Raw genomic sequence first — 17016 nt, 5'->3', positions numbered from 1 at the left:
AGTTAGTTAGTTCTTCCAACCAACAACACCACTTTTCCCATTCTGAGCGTTCTGTGCTGGTTTCGCCCACAGGTTATGAGCCCAGCGTTATTCTTTCGGAATAACGTCGTTTTACCCATTATTCTACTCGTCTGTCAATTTTCTATTGATTCACGAATTTTTGCGATTTTATTCGCTTTATTTACCCTTCTGTGCGATTTTCTCGCTCTCTTTCCTTCCTCTTCGCTGACGAATTTCACTTTCTGACGCGACATTGGCTGCCTGGCGCGCACGAATATCACGTGGCACGCGACCGACCACCACAACCCACTGGTTTTCACGAACACCACGGTCAACAACAGACTTTTCAGTCACAACTACAACTTTTACTTCGATTCCTCGTTTTTCACGAGAATTCAACCATTTCAGCTTCGGTTTTTCGAACCAGCCCATCAGTTTCTCGTATCTTCTACGAGTATTCATTCTTCCCTTCGATTCACCGTATTTCTACGGTCGGATCTCACAATTCCACCCATTTCTCGTGTTCTTACGCAAGATTCTCCCTCCTACACAATCCAACAGCACGCGTAGGTGGCAGCGAAAGTAAGCCATCTAACGTACAGACACGCCTCCAAAGCTGCGGCCTCGGAGAAACGCCTGTGATCGAGGTGCGACTATAAGTCTGTCCCGCACTGTTGTGATACCCTCACTTTCACTTCAAGATGTCTCAAAACGACTTCAAGACCGTCTTCACGCCTCTTCCTCGCCTGAAAGGTGAATCCAACTGGAACACATGGCGCATGCTTGTTACAGCGACCCTGCGAGGATACGACTTCGAGATATTCCTCGAGACTGACGTCCCTCGCCCTGCTGACCCTATCGCTGCAGAGGAATGGAGAAAGAACCGTAACGTCACGAATGGTCTCCTCATGAACGCCAGCGAATCGGTTCTTGACAGACTCTGCACAGCGGGTTGGGTTGACGATGGAAACCCTTACGAATTGTGGCAGGCGCTCGAGAAGCACATTCCGAGAATCTCACAAGACGCCACAGCTGCCCTTGTTGACGAGTTTGCCAAGACCACCGCCAACGATCACAAGACTCTTCACGATGCCCTCAATCGCTGTCACCACCTCAGAAAGCGTATTGAGACCATTCACGGTCGTCTGCCAGACTCCTTCCTCGCTGTTTTCCTCCTTAACTTCTTTAAGGACCGACTTCCCGATACGTACAAGCATTTCACATCGAAGGGCGCCACCCATCCCACGTGGAATGAGGTGGCTGATACGATTTACACGCTTGCCCAAGACGAGGATCAAAAGCGCAGTTATGCCACTATTCGCAACACACCTGGAGGCAAGTCTGCTGGCAGTGGGGGTCCTGCCTCTCCAGCCGTCACCACCACCGTCACCTCCACTGTCACTGCCTCCAAGGAAAAGAAGAAGTGCGACCACTGCAACTGTGATCACGAGACCACAAAGTGCTATGTCGCCCACCCCAATCTCATCCCTCTACACTACGTCAACCGGGATAAGTTGATTGAAAAAGCGAGAAAGCACGTGTGTGGCGATCGCTGCCGCTGGGATCAGCCTACTTCTGTTGATGGCACCCGCCAGACTGTTGTCAGAGCGTCACCTGCCATCTTGGGTCAGTCTGCCCTTGCCTCCATCGCCAGCCCAGCAGTTTTCACTGCTGCCCGCGATGACCTCATCACCCGAGACGATATCGTTCTCGATTCTGGTTGTACTACTTCAACCTTCAACAACTTGCGATATTTCGTCAAGTACGCTGAAAAGAGCGATTTGACACCTTCCACTTCTGCCTCCGGCGCCCCAGTCCGGTCACTTGGCGTGGGCACCGTCTTCTTCCAGACCCAAGACCCCACCAACCCTGACGTTATTCACGATTGGACACTTCACAACGTTGAGTACAACCCTTCCAGCCCAGCCAACTTACTGAGCCCTGGAAAACTTCGTCGTGATCACGTGGAATATGATTGGCAGACCTCAAGCCTCATACACGTGACACAGCGCACTTCCCTTGCCAAAGTTCATTGGGTTTCTGACGTCTGCGTCGTTGAGACTCATGATACTGGAAATCACGTGCCTCGAGATATTGCTGTCAGCCTCGCCGCCTTCCGGGCTACCCAGCGACCGTCTCTTGAACTGATGCACCGCCGGCTGGTTCACGCCCACCCATCACGTGTTGTGGAGGCTTGCCGCCGTGTTGGCATTCGGTTCACAACGTCAGAAATTGACGCTTTCTTCTGTGAGTCTTGCCATCTCAGCAAATCCACTGAACGGATTAGTCGAGACCACCCACTTCCACTTACGAGTATTGGCGATGAAATTCACCTTGATCTCGTTGGTGTTCTTCCCCTATCAACAAAAGGGAACCGTCAGGTTCTACACCTCATGGATAAGTATAGTGGTTACCACTGGGTTGTTTTTCTGCCCAACCACAAGTTTGCCACCATCCTGGCAGCTATCAAGAAATGGGATACTGAATTCTACAGTCTCACCGGCCTCAAGCCCAAGGTTTGGGTTTCTGACAATGCTCCCGAGCTAATCAAGGTTTTCAACGACCCCTACTTCGAGGGTACTCGCCACAACACGACTATTGCCTACACGCCTTCCATGAACGGTACTATTGAGCGTGCTGGTCGTACCATCGTCGAAGGCGCCCGGACACAGCTGATTGACATGTCCCTTCCAGAGGAACTGTGGGATTACAGCATCGATTCGGTGACTCAGATTCTCAACCTCTTGCCCACACCCTCCAAGGGTAACTTGAGCCCTCACGAGATCATGGCGAGAGAGCTGAACTTGGCTGCTGAACGTGAGGCCCCCCACATTGAACATCTCCGAACGTTTGGCTGTGCTGCCTACGTACACAAGAAGGGCCCTCGACGCCCTATGCGCTCTGCCAAGATGGAACCACGAGCAATCAAGGGATTCCTCGTCGGTTACGGTTCTCTTCGTGGCCACATTTACTACGTTTACCTGCCTGATCGAAAGGAGGTTATTCGCTGCAGAGATGTTCGATTTCGTGAGGAACCGCACAAGACAGTGTTGCCTCCAACTACTGGCACACCCAACATTGATGAAATTGAACATGATGCTGCGTTTGTCGAACCAGATATCATCATCCAGTACACCATCCGTCAGAAGCCTATTGAAGGTGAAAAACCCGTGACTGGTGATCCCAAACCAGATGAGACCATCGTTGAAAAAGCGATGGCACCCACTGATACACATCTCATGTCTCCGCCACCAGAGAACCTGTTGGAGACCACTGCTACACCTCGTGACAGCATTACTAACGAATTGAATGATGACGAATTCGTCGCTTCCGTGGAAACAATGGAAACTGATCACCAGGACCCTGATTCCCTCTCCACGATTGTTGAGGAAGCAACGAGTCAACCGGCAGAGTCCTCTCGACCTCGCCGCGCCTCAGCCCAGCGACCACCTGGTCACTACCGAGCCGCCAGTGGCGTACGCTCCTATGCTAAAAAGACTTTTCTATCTGCTGACATTCCAGCTTCACTAACTTCTCGTCAATTCTCTCTCAGCGTGCTTTCTGCTACTGCCCTTTCGAAAGTCCTACCCGACGGCGTGGTGATCCCGAAGTCCTACCGTGAGGCGCAGAAGAGCCCACAGTGGCCCCAGTGGGAACAAGCCTTCGAACGAGAGATGACTCAATTCACGGAAAAGGGGGTTTACGAAGTCGTTTACCCACCACGTGACGCTAAAGTCCTGCCCGGCAAGTGGGTATGTGACATCAAAACCAACAAAAACAACGAAATCGTGCGCTACAAGGCCCGATATGTGGTTTGTGGAAACCACGAGAAAGGTGACTGGTCATCGCAAGAGGTTTACGCTGCAGTTGCCTCTGCCACCGCAACCCGCCTTTTCTTCGCAGTTGTCGCACTTCTCGATCTTGAATACGAAGTATATGATTTCGACACTGCTTTCCTAGCCGCCTCGATTCCAGAGGGGGTTAAGGTGTACGTCCGGCCCCCCGCTGGCTACGCCACTGCAGACAACAAGGTTTGGCTGCTCCACAAGGCACTCTATGGATTGAGAAAATCACCACTTTGGTGGTTTCGACTTATCAAGGGTGAAATGGAACGAATTGGCTTCACTGCTGTTGATGGGGAGGTTTGTCTCTTCGTCAATCACAAGATTAAAGCGTACGTTCTTATGTACGTCGACGACAACGCCATCGCCGCTCCCAACAAGCAAGTCATGATGGAAGTTCGTCGTCTCCTCGAGAAGGTCTGTTCTCTTAAAGACCTCGGCGAGGCTACCGATTTTCTCGGTTTCCAGATTGAACGCGACAGAGCTGCCGGTAAGATTTTCGTTTCCCAAGCCAAGTACGCAAAAGCAGTGCTTCAACGATTCGACTTTGATGGTTTGAGTGCTGTCAAGACGCCTATGGCGACCACTGACGATCTGCCCGTCACCTGGGACAAGAACGAGTGCTCGCTTGACGAACAACAACTTTACATCGAACAAACCGGCTGCCTTAACTTCCTGGTGGCTGGAACTCGCGTTGACATGGCCTACACCGTCAGTAAATTGTCACAGGCGAATTCAGGGCCTTCTAAGGCCCATCTTCGTGCTATTAAGCACTTATTCCGATACCTCAAGGGCACCGTTTATCTCGGTATTGTACTTGGAGGCATCCCCACGATCAACGAGTTGGGGCTCTACGCTGCTGCAGATGCCTCTTTCGCTGACAACAAGCCATCACGAGTCTCGACAGGTGGTTACGTCGTCTTCCTCGCTGGTGCGCCGATTGCTTGGAAGTCAAAGAAACAGACTTTCGTGACTTTGAGCACCACGGAGGCTGAATTCATCAATCTCACACCTACGGCAATTGCTGTGAAGTGGATCAGACGTTGCCTCTCCCAACTGCTCGGCAAACCCATCACCACGCCTACTATCATGTTCACTGACAGTGCCAACGGCTACGACAACGTCATGAACCCACTCAACGAGGCACGAACCCGCCACATCGACGTCCGATACAAATGGATCATACAGGAGGTTCACACTGCGAAAAGCATCGAACTCCGACTCATCAAGGGCGCTGATATGGCCGCCGATGGACTCACGAAGCCACTGGTTGCGGTCAAACACAAGGAATTCGTTCGTTTGTTGGGCATGGCGGAGGGATTGGATTGAGAGGGGGATTTTGAGACTGTGGGACTATTGATATTGAGACTTCGGGATTCGGAGGATTTCACGGCCTCCTATTGGCCAGGCTTAACCGGTAATTGACCGAGTTTTCTAATAGTTGAGAACTCCTCGGATTTGGAGGATTTGGGACTTTTCCTGTATTTCCTATTATTCTACTGCTTTTTCGCTGAGGAGTCTGAGAGGGGGTGTGGGTGGCAGGCCTCGCCGGCCCGTCACGTGGGCTGACGGCCGCCACCACTGGTCTTAGCCAGCCTCCACAGCCCTCTAGCCAGTTAGTTAGTTCTTCCAACCAACAACACCACTTTTCCCATTCTGAGCGTTCTGTGCTGGTTTCGCCCACATTATTTGTATTGCTTTTGCTTAGAATGGCCTTGGTCAGGAACTATGATCTTAATACACTCTGGTCAATCCAAGAGACGAATCCGGGCTTGCCATCCTCGGTTTGGAACACATCAACCGGGTTTCTGTACGGCTCAACTCCCTTATCGTTTAGCACAACTGTGACACCGCTAGCGGCCATCTGATCAGGCGTCCAGCCAGGGCCCCTATCGTTGTACACCGCCATGAACGTGAAGTTGTTTGTGCGCGGGTCCGTTGATCCCCATGGAATGTACCCTTGGGGCTTGATGCTCGCGTCAAAGTAGGACTCCATGAAGATGGAGCGGTGCTGCGCGTTCCAGGGACGGCCAAGAGGGCAGGCACCCTTAATAATGGGCGCAATAGATGAGTTGGCAGCGATAGCCTGGGAGTCGGAGATGTAGACTCCGTACTTGTTCTCAAAAGTGGTGTTTGTTCCTAGACCGACTGTTAGTGAATACGTTTAGAGCAAAGCATGGGGACGAGCTAACCTTTCCATGCCGTAATTCCACCGCCGCAGTTTCGCAGCGAAAGCGTGGATTTCTCGATGTACGCCGTGCCAAAACCGTACAGGAAGTCTGTCTGGCCAGCAATCACGTTGTCGTAGAAGTAAGCGTTACCCAACTTGCCAACGTACAACGTATCTTGGTAGCTGTACAAGCCGCAGGAGTAGAAGCCCGCGTTGGCTCTGCTAACGCCAACAGCGTGGGCAGGGCCATTAGACCGCGGGAACTCATCGTTCCTAAAGTCAATGTTGTAGGCGCGGAAGTCGACACATCCGAAAGGTGTGCCTTCTGGCACAGGAAAGCCCGTCGGACCGGAACCGGTATAAGTGGCGTTCAGGTTGGGGCCAACAGTCAGCACACTCGTAAAGACGTTGTCCGGGAAGATGGCATCGTGGTTGGCAGCGTTCCACCACACCTGGACCTCGTTATGGTTTGAGGAAGTTGTGTTGAGGTTGACATCGGCATACAGGCGGTCAGAGGCTGGCCGGTCTGTCATGCCCAAGAGGGTCAAGGGACCCGCACGGGTGACATTGAGTTGCTCGGTGTAGTTCCCCGGGGCGATAAGGATTGTGTAGGCGTCCGTGTTATTGGGAAGAGACGCAATGGCGGCCTGGATAGTGGTGAAGTTTGCCTTTGGGGAGGACTTGCTGACGAAGAGAGTGCCAGGAGGACAGCCCTCAAGGGGGTTACAGGTCTTCTTCTGGCAGTCTGCGTACGTCTTGGCGGGACCGCTTGGAATACCTGCTGCTGAGGCAATTGATACCAAGGGGAGCAATGCTCCTGACAGGAGGGAGAGGGACACGGAGCTCTTCATCGCGACGAACTACACACTCGAGAACTCGGCCGAGCTAGAGAAGGGAGGGGGGGTTGGATGGCATGCAGTCAACACACCCTAACTCGGTCCCAGAGGTCTGGTAACTATATAGTCTCTTTCTTCACCTCCTTTCCTCCATATTAACCGGATCGCCTCATTCACTTGACTAGCTTTTCCGGCTTCCCCTTGTCCGGATAGCGTTTTTCATCACAGATGACAACGGCAAGCAAGCCGAATTGGTGACGTTGCAGCTTGACTCTGGCATGGTCAACGCGGGGTAGACGGAGATATTACCCCAGACAACATGGTTTTTGGGAGAAAGATATGCGAACAAGGCGGTGTTTTTAACTCGGTAGACGGCACATAGCAAAAGAAATGAGGGGGTTGATCCCTTCGTTACCCCAACTTTTGGGGCTCTGCAGATGGAAGAATTTCAGCGGCGGTTTGAGATGTTCCACGAACCACGTTCCAAGCTGGAAGCGGTACCCCAGCAAACCCAGCAAATACCCATCCCACTGAAAAGACGGCCAATGCGGGGGAGGAGATTGAATCAAGCAAAAAAACCAAGCCTCGGAGGCGCGGCAGTACAGCAAGCCAACCCGCCTTGGCTTGTGGTCCCCCCACAACGGCTCCGCGGGGTATCCCAGCGTCCACTATCTCTCTGTCTTTAGCTCTTGCTACTACTATGTAATTAGCGGTAACGTATACTGTGGCCTGTAAAAAGCCGACACCGAGCAAATTTGCGGATGCTTTTAGCAGGGGAGAACATCCACTTCATCCGAACTTCGCCACCATCCCGAGGGAGCTCTCCATGCGTGTGGATTTGGGAGAAACATCTCCCCCTGGCACGACGGCCGGGGCTCCATGTCTAAACAACGTTCATTTCATCAACTCTTGTCCGATTTGGCTTTACTGCGAAGTAAGGCGGAAGCCACGGAAATCACCGTACCAATCATCACGGGCATGTCCCTGGCATCACCAAACGTATCATGAAAGCTAGTTGTTTGTCTTTCTCCACCGAACTTGATGGGACGACTCCTTTCCCTCTCCCCTTTCTTCCCCCTTCATATGGACGGAAAAATCCCGACCCATGCCATGTGCTGTCCCTGTAGATCCCTAGTGGTATAATGCGTCAGCTACTACTATGTATTCATTGAGTGTCACTGAAGGTGGGTTCCTTGCGATAGCCTGCTGAACCGAGAACGAAAGCCTCCTATAGAAAGAGAGATCTAGTGTAAATCCCGCTGCTTCGTAGGAAACATTGGACAACCACGACGCCTCTCATCACTTGGCATCGCTTGGCACATACATCCCCTGCGTCGATTCACGGATATCGTCATAATGGTTGCTCCTACCCTTCTCGGTGGCCTCGTCGCCGCCGCCTTGGTTCCCCTCACCCACGCCGCAGATGCAGCTGCTATCAAGCGCCCGGACATCAAGGTCGGGCCTTTCAATCCCGGCCGTGTCTACATGGCTTCCCCCGCGAGGAAGAAGACATGTGCCGTGAAGCCCGTCGGTGGAGGCGGAGATGACAGTGCCAACATCCTGCAGGCCTTCAAGGACTGCAATAACGGTGGCACTGTTGTCCTGGACCAGACCTATAACGTCTGCTCTCCTCTGGATCTCACTTTCCTCAACGGTGTCGATGTTGCCATTGTCGGTACCGTCGGATTTTGCGATGACATTGACCACTGGCTTCCGCGGACGTTCAAGTACGCCTTCCAGGGCTCATCGTCGATGTGGAAGTTCGGAGGCAAGGATGTCAACATCTACGGAAACGGCATCGGCACACTTCAAGGTAATGGCCAGAAATGGTATGACCGATTTGCGTCCAACGCCACCCTTGAGAGGCCCATCCTGTTTGTCGCAGATGGCCTCAAAGGTGGTTCCATCACCGGTCTGAAGATGGTCAATTCGCCAATGGTAAGACCTCATAATCTTCCCTGAGATCTTCCAAGCAAAACTGACTCGAATTAGTGGTTCAACCTCATTGCCAATAGCACCGACGTGCTCATCTCTAATATTGATATCAAGGTGGGCTCGACTTCGAGCAACCCGGCCAAAAACACAGACGGCTGGGATACCTACCGTAGTGACGGAGTTGTTATCCAAAACTCACACATTGCAAACGGCGATGACTGTGTTTCCTTCAAGCCCAACTCGACCAACATTGTGATTCAGGGGCTTGTTTGCGACGGCTCCCACGGTATTTCTGTCGGTTCCCTCGGCCAATATGTCGGTACCTTTGACATTGTCGAGAACCTTTACATCTATAACACCACCATGTCCAATGCCTCGGACGGTGCTCGCATCAAAGTCTGGCCAGGCATCGACACCCCCTTCCAGCCTTCCCTTTCCGGAGGCGGTGGTTCTGGATACGTCAAGAACGTGACTTACGACACCTTCCATCACTCTAACAACGACAACGCTATTACTATTGACCAGTGCTACGGCCAGAAGAACCAGACGCTCTGCAACCAGTATCCCGTAAGTTTCCATCAAATTTCTTGAGCCTAGAGGCAGAAACTGATCCTCGCATTAGTCCAACATGACCATCAGCGATATTTACTTCAAGAACATGGATGGCACTGCTTCTAAGAAGTACGACCCGCGGGTTGGAACCCTTGTGTGCAGTAGCAAGGAGGTGAGTCATACCAAAACTTGACTGATAATACCATGCTTACAATACCTACTACAGAAATGTCTTAACATCAACGCTAAGAACATCAATGTCAAGACGCCGAGCGGCAAGACGGCTCAGTGGCTGTGCACCAACCTCAACAATGGTCTCCTTGACATCAACTGCGTGGATAAGGTAACTAAGAGCTGATTCTGAGACAAGGAGAAGTCGAGGTCTTTATATTCTTTTGTATATTTTGTATATCATTGTATACATACTTAACAATTACATGTCTTTCATTTATCTGTCAGGTGGTGTCATAAGGACGTGATACAAGAACTCATCGTACTCTTCAAATCACATTACGATGTACTTAGACATATAGGAGTACAACATAAAAGGCGGTCATCTGTTTCCCTATGCTACCTGGCACCCGGTAGCGATGCACAAACGACTTCCACTTTCAGTCCTCTGATGATCTTGAATGTACAAACGTCCAAAGAATCGCGTGGGGTTGCCTTCGCTGCCGGAAGTGTATAATGCTGCTAACCTGGTGGTGCCACGGCTGAGGGCTTGACGAATCTGAAAACCGCCAAATCTCGCATCTCATCGAAGCGCCACACCTTAAGGCTCTTCTTACTTATGGTGATAAAATTTCCGTCGCACTTCTCTGCTACCCTCATGCTGCCGAGATTCATCGGGTCTATCTGGGCAATAAGATGCGTTATCTCAATTTCTCCGTCGCCATCTTCTTCGCTGTCAGGCTTGCCCATGTTTTGTGTCTGGTCACTGACATCCAAAGCCGGAGTCACATGGAAAGTAACGATGTCTGCCTCGTTCTTCTCCCGAGTGCCATATATAGCTTCTCTCGGAGCCTTGCGTGGCTGGCTCCAGTATTCATCCAAGAACATCTTCACAGCGCGTGTTGCATAACCCTTTCCCCAACAGTCAGACCTCACCTTGTAGCCAATAGACAAACCCCAAGGCGACTCTCTGGTTGTCTTGACGATACCGACCATCTTGGGCCTGGTGTTGCCGCTGCTGCCGTCACTGTCTGGTGCCGAGTACTTCGAGGACATAAAGGCATAGTTGATGATCCATGGTTTTTGCGGGTTCCATATGAACACCCGTTTCATCAGCTCTCTTGAGCTTTCGAAGCTTTCGGTGGGACGCTGGGTACTGGAATGGAGGTCAGTATAGGCCAACATTGCATTCAACAAGTATGCTAAAGCTTTGACTCACCTCCATTGAGCTGCTGACTCATCGGCACACAACTCGTGGAAGTCTTGAATATGATTATCAATTGTGAGAGGCTCCAACCAGAAGTCTGGGCTCACCGAGGGACGAGACGATTGCATGATCAGTCTTGACGTCAAGGTGGATAGCTCAAGAACTTTGTCAAAATGGGAAACAATCTTAACGCCGAGCAGTCTCCGGGGCTTATGGAAATCCTTTGAACTGTGGTGTTGAAGCAAACATCATAATTTTACAAGGTAGTCCCGTCTGAAGTTAGTCGTGGCAGAATATTAGATTTACCCAGTGAGTCACTTTATGACCAGGGTAGGATGATCACGTTCCTTGAGGCAATCAGGTAAGCTGGCCTATTCCCTTTTTGAGTAAATACCTATACAACACTACGTAAATGAATGTAATCAATCAAGAAAGAATATTCCAATTTGGATCGAAGGCCCCTCAGTTCAACTTCAACATGGCAGAAAGGAGGGAGAGGAAGAGTCCCGACAGCTGACATTGCCTATTTGGTCCTCACGCCTGAATATAATGTTCTCAACACACCAATCAAAAAAAACTATAGCAGCATCAGATAAATGAAAGTATGAGTCCTAGATTACCAAAATGCAGTACCGGTACCATTGATTTATTTGAGTTTGATTTGCATCAGCTTAGCGAACCATATTGTATTGAACAACGACTGCTAGGATATGCTGTAGTTAGCAGCGCTACTCGTGTAGTACACTAGTGTTCAACACCCCACATCGCCCCGCCATTTCTCTAACCCTACACCGGTGTCAACCAACGCAAATGCGATAAGATAACGCTTTTTTCGGTCTCTAAACTTTCACGACGAGAGCGATTACGCGACGACGTCAACCCGAAAGACGCATTATACGCTACTGGCAGACGCGTCATGAACCGTGATGTCGGCCGCAGGTTCTAATTCGAGGCCACTCAAATCCGCCTTTGCAAACAAGAGAAAACAGGGTGCTCCAGGAGACAATGGCCGCGATGGAGGAGGGAATGGTGGCGGAGGCGGCTGGGCGCAGAAACGCGTCAAGATCCGCCAGGACAGAGAGATAGCTGCGCAACAGTCAGAAGCTGCTCTCAAAGACGGCGAGCTAGATCTGCAGGCGTTTCTGAACGCGCGTGAGTTCGAGATTAAGGCCCTCGAGGAAAGCATGCGGCACACCAAGGCCGAGGCTACGAGCCGCGCTTTTCAGCAAGTTCCCCGCGGCATGCGACGACGGACGGCGAGTCACAATGCGAAGAGGGTACCTAAAAGGCTGCGGAGGAGGGCGCTGAAAGAGATGATGGAGGACAACACGCCAGTCGTGATCTCGAGACGCAGAAAACCCAAAACGACGAGAGCAAGGATCCGCGCAGAGACGGCGAAGAGGCTGGGTACCTTGGCGGAGAAGAAGCGCAAAAGGCAGGCAAAGGCAGCCAAGGAAAAAGAGAATAATGGGGAGGCAGGCGAGGTGGCGAATGGAGGCAGGGTTACGGTCACGACGAGGGCGCCGAGAGTCAAGATACGACGGAACCAACTCAACGATCCACCGAAGCGTAAATCAAAGTTCAGGAAGCGCCAGATCAACAAGACCTGGTTACCGACACATCTGTGGCATGCGAAGCGAGCGAGGCTGACCGAGCCCAAGAATCCCCTTTGGAGGTTCGCTATACCCCTGACGCCCAACGAGAAAGTATACCGAGCGACACATCGCGCACAGGGGGAGAAAGGCGTGGTTGCTTGGGATACGAGCTACATAAGCACAATCGGGCTCTATGGTACTGCCAAGGGTGTAGAAACAGTTTTGCGCAAGCTGGGCGTCACACAGGAAAGCTGTTGGAACGACAGGGGAGCCAGGTGGAGGACTGGTACTCGGCATTGGACGGGCTTCTTGAGCAAGGAGATCCGAGATGTAAGACGAGATATATGCCCTGCTTCAATTGTCTGGAACCCGGAGTCTGCACCAGAAACCTCCACTTCGGAAGGCACAGCCAAACCGGACAAAACTCAAAGGCAGGTCTTTGTCAGAGTTCACCCATCCGCATTCCTTGAGGTCTTCAACGAGCTTCTTCGGTTGGTGAAGATGCAGAACCCTAGACCATACATTGAAGACTTGCGGTTTGAGATTGGCAGCATTGAACTCACCGGCCCAGCTTCGACTGAAGCTCTCATGGGTATCCTGCACCCATATCACACGAAGGAGCAGTCTAAGGAGCAACACGCAGAGGTGTTTGGAGGCCTTACCAGCGTGATGAGCCCAGCAACACTTCCTCCGAACGCCGTCCTTGCGTTTTCCATTATGGACCCCCGCCTTCGATATCCCCCGAAAAAGGTAAACGCGCCAAACCCAGATGATGAGACGGTGCAAAATGCAGCCCTGAAATTGCTGGCAGAGTGGCCGACAGACTCGGGCTTGAAGCCTTACGGTCTATTTCAAAGAGACGCCCGGGCCACAGCATCTCAACTTCCGTCTCAAAAGTCAATAGATCGACGGAAGGGAGCAAAACGGCCTGGCACGCTTCTTGATGTTTCTGACATCGACCCAGCAATTCCCATTCTTCTGCTGGCTTCCCGCTCAGGCACAGGCACACAAGTGCAGGGCAATTGGACACTACTGGCGCCATGGAGGTGTATCCAACCGATCTGGCATAGCCTCGTGCACTTTCCCTTAACCTCGGGGGGGAATCCACGTTTTTCGGGTCTGAATGAGATCAGGCAGGTCGCGTTTGAGCGAAACCAGCCATGCTTCCCATTCGACCACTTGGGAACCAACGCTGGCGCAGAGTGGGAACTGGAGGAGCGTGAAAAGCGAAAGCGAGAATGGGAGCGTCGGCCCAAGAGCAAACGTGTAGCTTGGGAGTCACTCGATCTAGGAGCTGGGCGCAAAGGAGAGATTGGAAACGGCTTCGCTTGCGATATCGAGTATTTGTTCCAAAAGAAGACACAAGCCACGACTACGCCATCTCCTGACAAAATGGACGTGGATAGGCCTGCCACTGAAAAGGAATCATGCTCAGGGACCTCTACTGGAGGATTTCTCAAGACCCTTCACCAGGTCCGAAAGGATCTGTTCAAGGCATGCACATCAGCAACGAGACCTACGCCTCTCCCAGAACGCGCCGTTATCAACGTCAATGTTTCCATGCTCAGCCGCGGTGTAGCAAAAACTTGCGCTAGGATTTATCGTCTACCGGCACGCCCGAAATCCGTCCTCCCTGCCTCCTCGGCCGAGGTCCCTGCAACGGTACCGCCCCAGCCAAAGTCTACCAATGGCCTACCTTACGATCTCCGCAGCCAGTGGCTCGCGGTTTTGCCTGACTCACCGTCCAAGGTTTCCAAGAGCCAAGTACAAACAAAGCAGCGAATTCCCCCGAACGCAGACCTCCAAACGCGCAAGAAGCTTCTGGCTCAGACCCTGGTCAGTCCCGCAGAATTTCCACCGCCTAAGCCCAATCAGACAGATATGAACGGCCATCCACTGGTCCCTAACGAGGAAGACCTCATCGGTTTCGTTACGACGGGCTCATACTCACTGAGTGAGGGCAGAGCGACGGCCATCGGATGTCTTTCGGCCGAAAGGGCTGCAGAGGCTCTTAGGGAAGGGAGAAAGAGCGGAGAGGGCAACTTATGCATTGTACGAAATGCCGGAGAGAGTGTTGGATGGATTGCAAGATGGGAGGTTGTATAAGGTTCTGCGGTTGTCATTCGTGATACCCGGTTGGTGGTTATTGGTGCTGCAGGATAATGGGGTTGGATAATGCAGCCAGAGCCCGCATCAGTGGGGGTCATGGTCTGTAACGAGATCGGCGCCTCCCGCTGCCCCTCTGATGCGTGACATAGAGATGCACAATACTTGCATTCGCGATGACCAACGTTTAACGTGAGCGGATATGCGAGTAGGTAGTACAAGTCGCAGGGCGTCGTTGACAAGCCCAGGCAGCCGTGGGGATGGCGATCGACTATAGGGAGAATATATACCCAATCGACAACTCGTTCAAGCTTACAAAAATTCTCTCGTTCAACTAAACAAATCTGGCGACTTTCAAACCATATCTTGTATCTCTGAGTAGAGTAACGAACACCGCTTGAAGTTTCACCTCACGCCTTATTTCACAATGGCTACAGAGCCCTTCCCTAAGCCTACCTCGATCACGGGCGGCTGCCTCTGCAGCTCCATCCGTTACCGCGTTGACTTTCCACCATCACATGACTTTGTCTCGGCCGTGAGTTCTATCCAACTGAGCCATTTCCCCGAGGTGACCTTTTGTGAATGTACCGCAGTTGAACTGACCAATTGCGTATCTCATTTCCAGTCACACACTTGCCAATGCACCCAATGCCGGCGCACCACAGGTTGCCTCTTCCTCTCGCTTCATTCGGTGCCTCGTTCCGCCTTCACCTTCATCCCCTCCGCCATGACGAAGGATACGGCGACGTCGGAACCGACAACTCTAAAATCATACCGCACGACTCCAGGAGCTGAGCGCTGCTTTTGCGGTGATTGCGGCTCGTTTCTCTTTTGGCGATCCGACGCTGAGGACGAGATGTATCTAGCCGCCGGGTGTGTTGACCCTGAATTCCTCTTCGGCGAGGAGCGCGGCCCTGAAGGGGACGAAGCTGCGGGCAAGCAGAGAAATGAAGGGTTCGGTAGGGCGTTGGCTGGGGCGAAGACGCACGTGTGGTGCGCCAACGAGATCGCTGGCGTCACCGACTCTATGTTGCGAGGCAAGAAAATAGAAAGGGGTTCAGAGCAAGGGGTCATTTTATACGAAGACTAGACGAAGAAAAGTGAAGAAGAAAAATTAAAAAAAAAAAAAAAGCATTGTTTTGTAGACAAAGATTCGACAACCTGTCTGAAAATTGTGCATCTGACTTTCAAGATATCCTGCCTGGTGGTATACTGCTTTGCCTGGGCTATGGCTCACTTGACAAGAGAGCGTCCATAGATAACAATCAAAAAAACGCCTTTTATACCCCTGATAAAACGCCGTCATTATATCCCAACCAGAAATATGTCACCACTCAGGCTGGTCTTCTTCTCAAACACATCATGACTGTTCTTGCACTGGAACATATCCCAACGCTTACCTTAGTCCTCCTCACTCACCTCACTCTCTTCGGCATCGCCGCTATTTGCGGCTTCCAACTCCTTCTCCAGCTCTGCCTCGAGGTCGTCCTCCAGGGCGTCCTCAAAGTCAGGCTCCGAGTCGACCTCCATCTGCTCAGGCTCGGCCTCGGCCTCTTCTTGCCGTGGTCTTGCTTGGTTGTTGACAGGGCTGGGGAGGTTGAAGTCGAACGGCGCCTCGTCGAGATCTGACTCGCCGTCTGCGTCGTCGGCCTCTGAGTCCCGCAAGAAGTCTGAAAAGCGCCGGATGTTGATTCCCTGAGATGGGAAAGCGGGAGAAAAATCCGTCTTTTTGTTCTTGTTCTCATCGGGGTATTCTATCGTCAGGCCAAAGTCGTCGTCGTCGTCTTCCTCCTCCTCGTCCGAGCCAGCCGCCTTGCGCGTCTCCTTCTTTTTGGCAGGGGGAGCCGCAGCGGGTTTCGGCGGCGGAGGGGGCGCGTCATTAGTTGGTAGTGCCAATGGAATATTGACCGGCTCCTTCTTCTTCTCGACCTGTTTCCGTGGTTTGGGGGCAGCTTTGGGCTTGTTGACCGTGGATGCGGCGGGCTTTGCTTTTGTCTTGACGGGTGATTTGTCTGTCGCTGCGGAAGACGACGAAGGTTTAGCGGGGGCTGCAGTGATGGAGGTATCAAGCTGCTCGAACTGCTGGCGCAAGGTCTCTGGGTTGTCGTTGGAAGGGGTGCGCGTAATATTCATGTGGAAGGTAGAGTCCACCTTGTCGAGGATGAAAGCCTTTCGCGCCGGATCGAAGTATAGAACATACTGATTGTCGTCCATGGTGCGGGTGCCCGCGTAGGCGTACGTGCCGTTGTTGCCATCGGGGAAAGAAAGGTCGAAGTTGGACTTGCTACCCGGAGTCTCGGGCTTTAACCTAGCTGTTGCAGGCTCGGAGGCGAGGTCGGGCTTGTGATTGTCTATTTGTCGCATTGCGACGTTAGCCTTTGGTCCCTTCAGGGCGCAAATAGAGGAGCGAGCAGGTTCGGGGTCATATACATCGTACGGCGGTAAACACCTCCTTCTGGGTGCGCCCAAGCAACGTGTCGCTCAGGATGACGGGGTATTTCCCCGTCTTGGTCGGGTCAATGAGGCCATTCCCAGCCGCAGAGGCTTTAGGAGCAGCCTTCTCCCTGTGGTTCGGACGAAGAGCCGACATCGTGGCTTCTTT

At 52.2% G+C, this 17016-nt stretch overlaps 7 protein-coding genes across 7 annotated transcripts; 4 read left to right on the top strand and 3 right to left on the bottom strand.

Annotated features, from left to right (window-relative positions):
• Positions 1 to 75: 75 nt before the first annotated feature.
• CTRU02_207294 (uncharacterized protein) lies at positions 76 to 246 on the top strand (the record flags this gene model as incomplete). The annotated part of the gene is made up of 1 exon (XM_036719317.2): positions 76 to 246. The coding sequence occupies one exon, from the start codon at positions 76 to 78 to the stop codon at positions 244 to 246; it is 171 nt and encodes a 56-aa protein (XP_036589024.2).
• A 455-nt stretch (positions 247 to 701) lies between these two features.
• On the top strand, positions 702 to 5171 carry CTRU02_207293 (reverse transcriptase domain protein; the record flags this gene model as incomplete). Its single annotated transcript, XM_070204863.1, has 1 exon — positions 702 to 5171. One exon carries the CDS (start codon positions 702 to 704, stop codon positions 5169 to 5171), a length of 4470 nt encoding a protein of 1489 aa, XP_070061396.1.
• A 397-nt stretch (positions 5172 to 5568) lies between these two features.
• Positions 5569 to 6863, bottom strand: CTRU02_207292 (pectinesterase family protein; the record flags this gene model as incomplete). Its single annotated transcript, XM_036719319.1, has 2 exons — positions 5569 to 5981; positions 6035 to 6863. The coding sequence occupies 2 exons, from the start codon at positions 6861 to 6863 to the stop codon at positions 5569 to 5571; spliced, it is 1242 nt and encodes a 413-aa protein (XP_036589026.1).
• Positions 6864 to 8204: 1341 nt separating this feature from the next.
• CTRU02_207291 (exopolygalacturonase) lies at positions 8205 to 9693 on the top strand (the record flags this gene model as incomplete). Its single annotated transcript, XM_036719320.1, has 4 exons — positions 8205 to 8786; positions 8841 to 9350; positions 9406 to 9507; positions 9562 to 9693. The coding sequence occupies 4 exons, from the start codon at positions 8205 to 8207 to the stop codon at positions 9691 to 9693; spliced, it is 1326 nt and encodes a 441-aa protein (XP_036589027.1).
• A 335-nt stretch (positions 9694 to 10028) lies between these two features.
• On the bottom strand, positions 10029 to 10841 carry CTRU02_207290 (uncharacterized protein; the record flags this gene model as incomplete). Its single annotated transcript, XM_036719321.1, has 2 exons — positions 10029 to 10662; positions 10726 to 10841. The coding sequence occupies 2 exons, from the start codon at positions 10839 to 10841 to the stop codon at positions 10029 to 10031; spliced, it is 750 nt and encodes a 249-aa protein (XP_036589028.1).
• Positions 10842 to 11639: 798 nt separating this feature from the next.
• CTRU02_207289 (ribonuclease p complex subunit) lies at positions 11640 to 15504 on the top strand (the record flags this gene model as incomplete). The annotated part of the gene is made up of 3 exons (XM_070204862.1): positions 11640 to 14360; positions 14818 to 14998; positions 15080 to 15504. 3 exons carry the CDS (start codon positions 11640 to 11642, stop codon positions 15502 to 15504), a joined length of 3327 nt encoding a protein of 1108 aa, XP_070061395.1.
• A 311-nt stretch (positions 15505 to 15815) lies between these two features.
• Positions 15816 to 17004, bottom strand: CTRU02_207288 (ell-associated factor; the record flags this gene model as incomplete). Its single annotated transcript, XM_036719323.1, has 2 exons — positions 15816 to 16765; positions 16845 to 17004. The coding sequence occupies 2 exons, from the start codon at positions 17002 to 17004 to the stop codon at positions 15816 to 15818; spliced, it is 1110 nt and encodes a 369-aa protein (XP_036589030.1).
• Between the last annotated feature and the right edge of the window lie 12 nt (positions 17005 to 17016).

The sequence above is a fragment of the Colletotrichum truncatum genome (assembly GCF_014235925.2).
Source record: "Colletotrichum truncatum strain CMES1059 chromosome Unknown Contig_0004, whole genome shotgun sequence".
Lineage (NCBI taxonomy): Eukaryota > Fungi > Ascomycota > Sordariomycetes > Glomerellales > Glomerellaceae > Colletotrichum > Colletotrichum truncatum.
The sequence above is the reverse complement of the archived record's forward strand: the minus strand, read 5'-3'. Positions and strand labels throughout refer to the sequence as shown.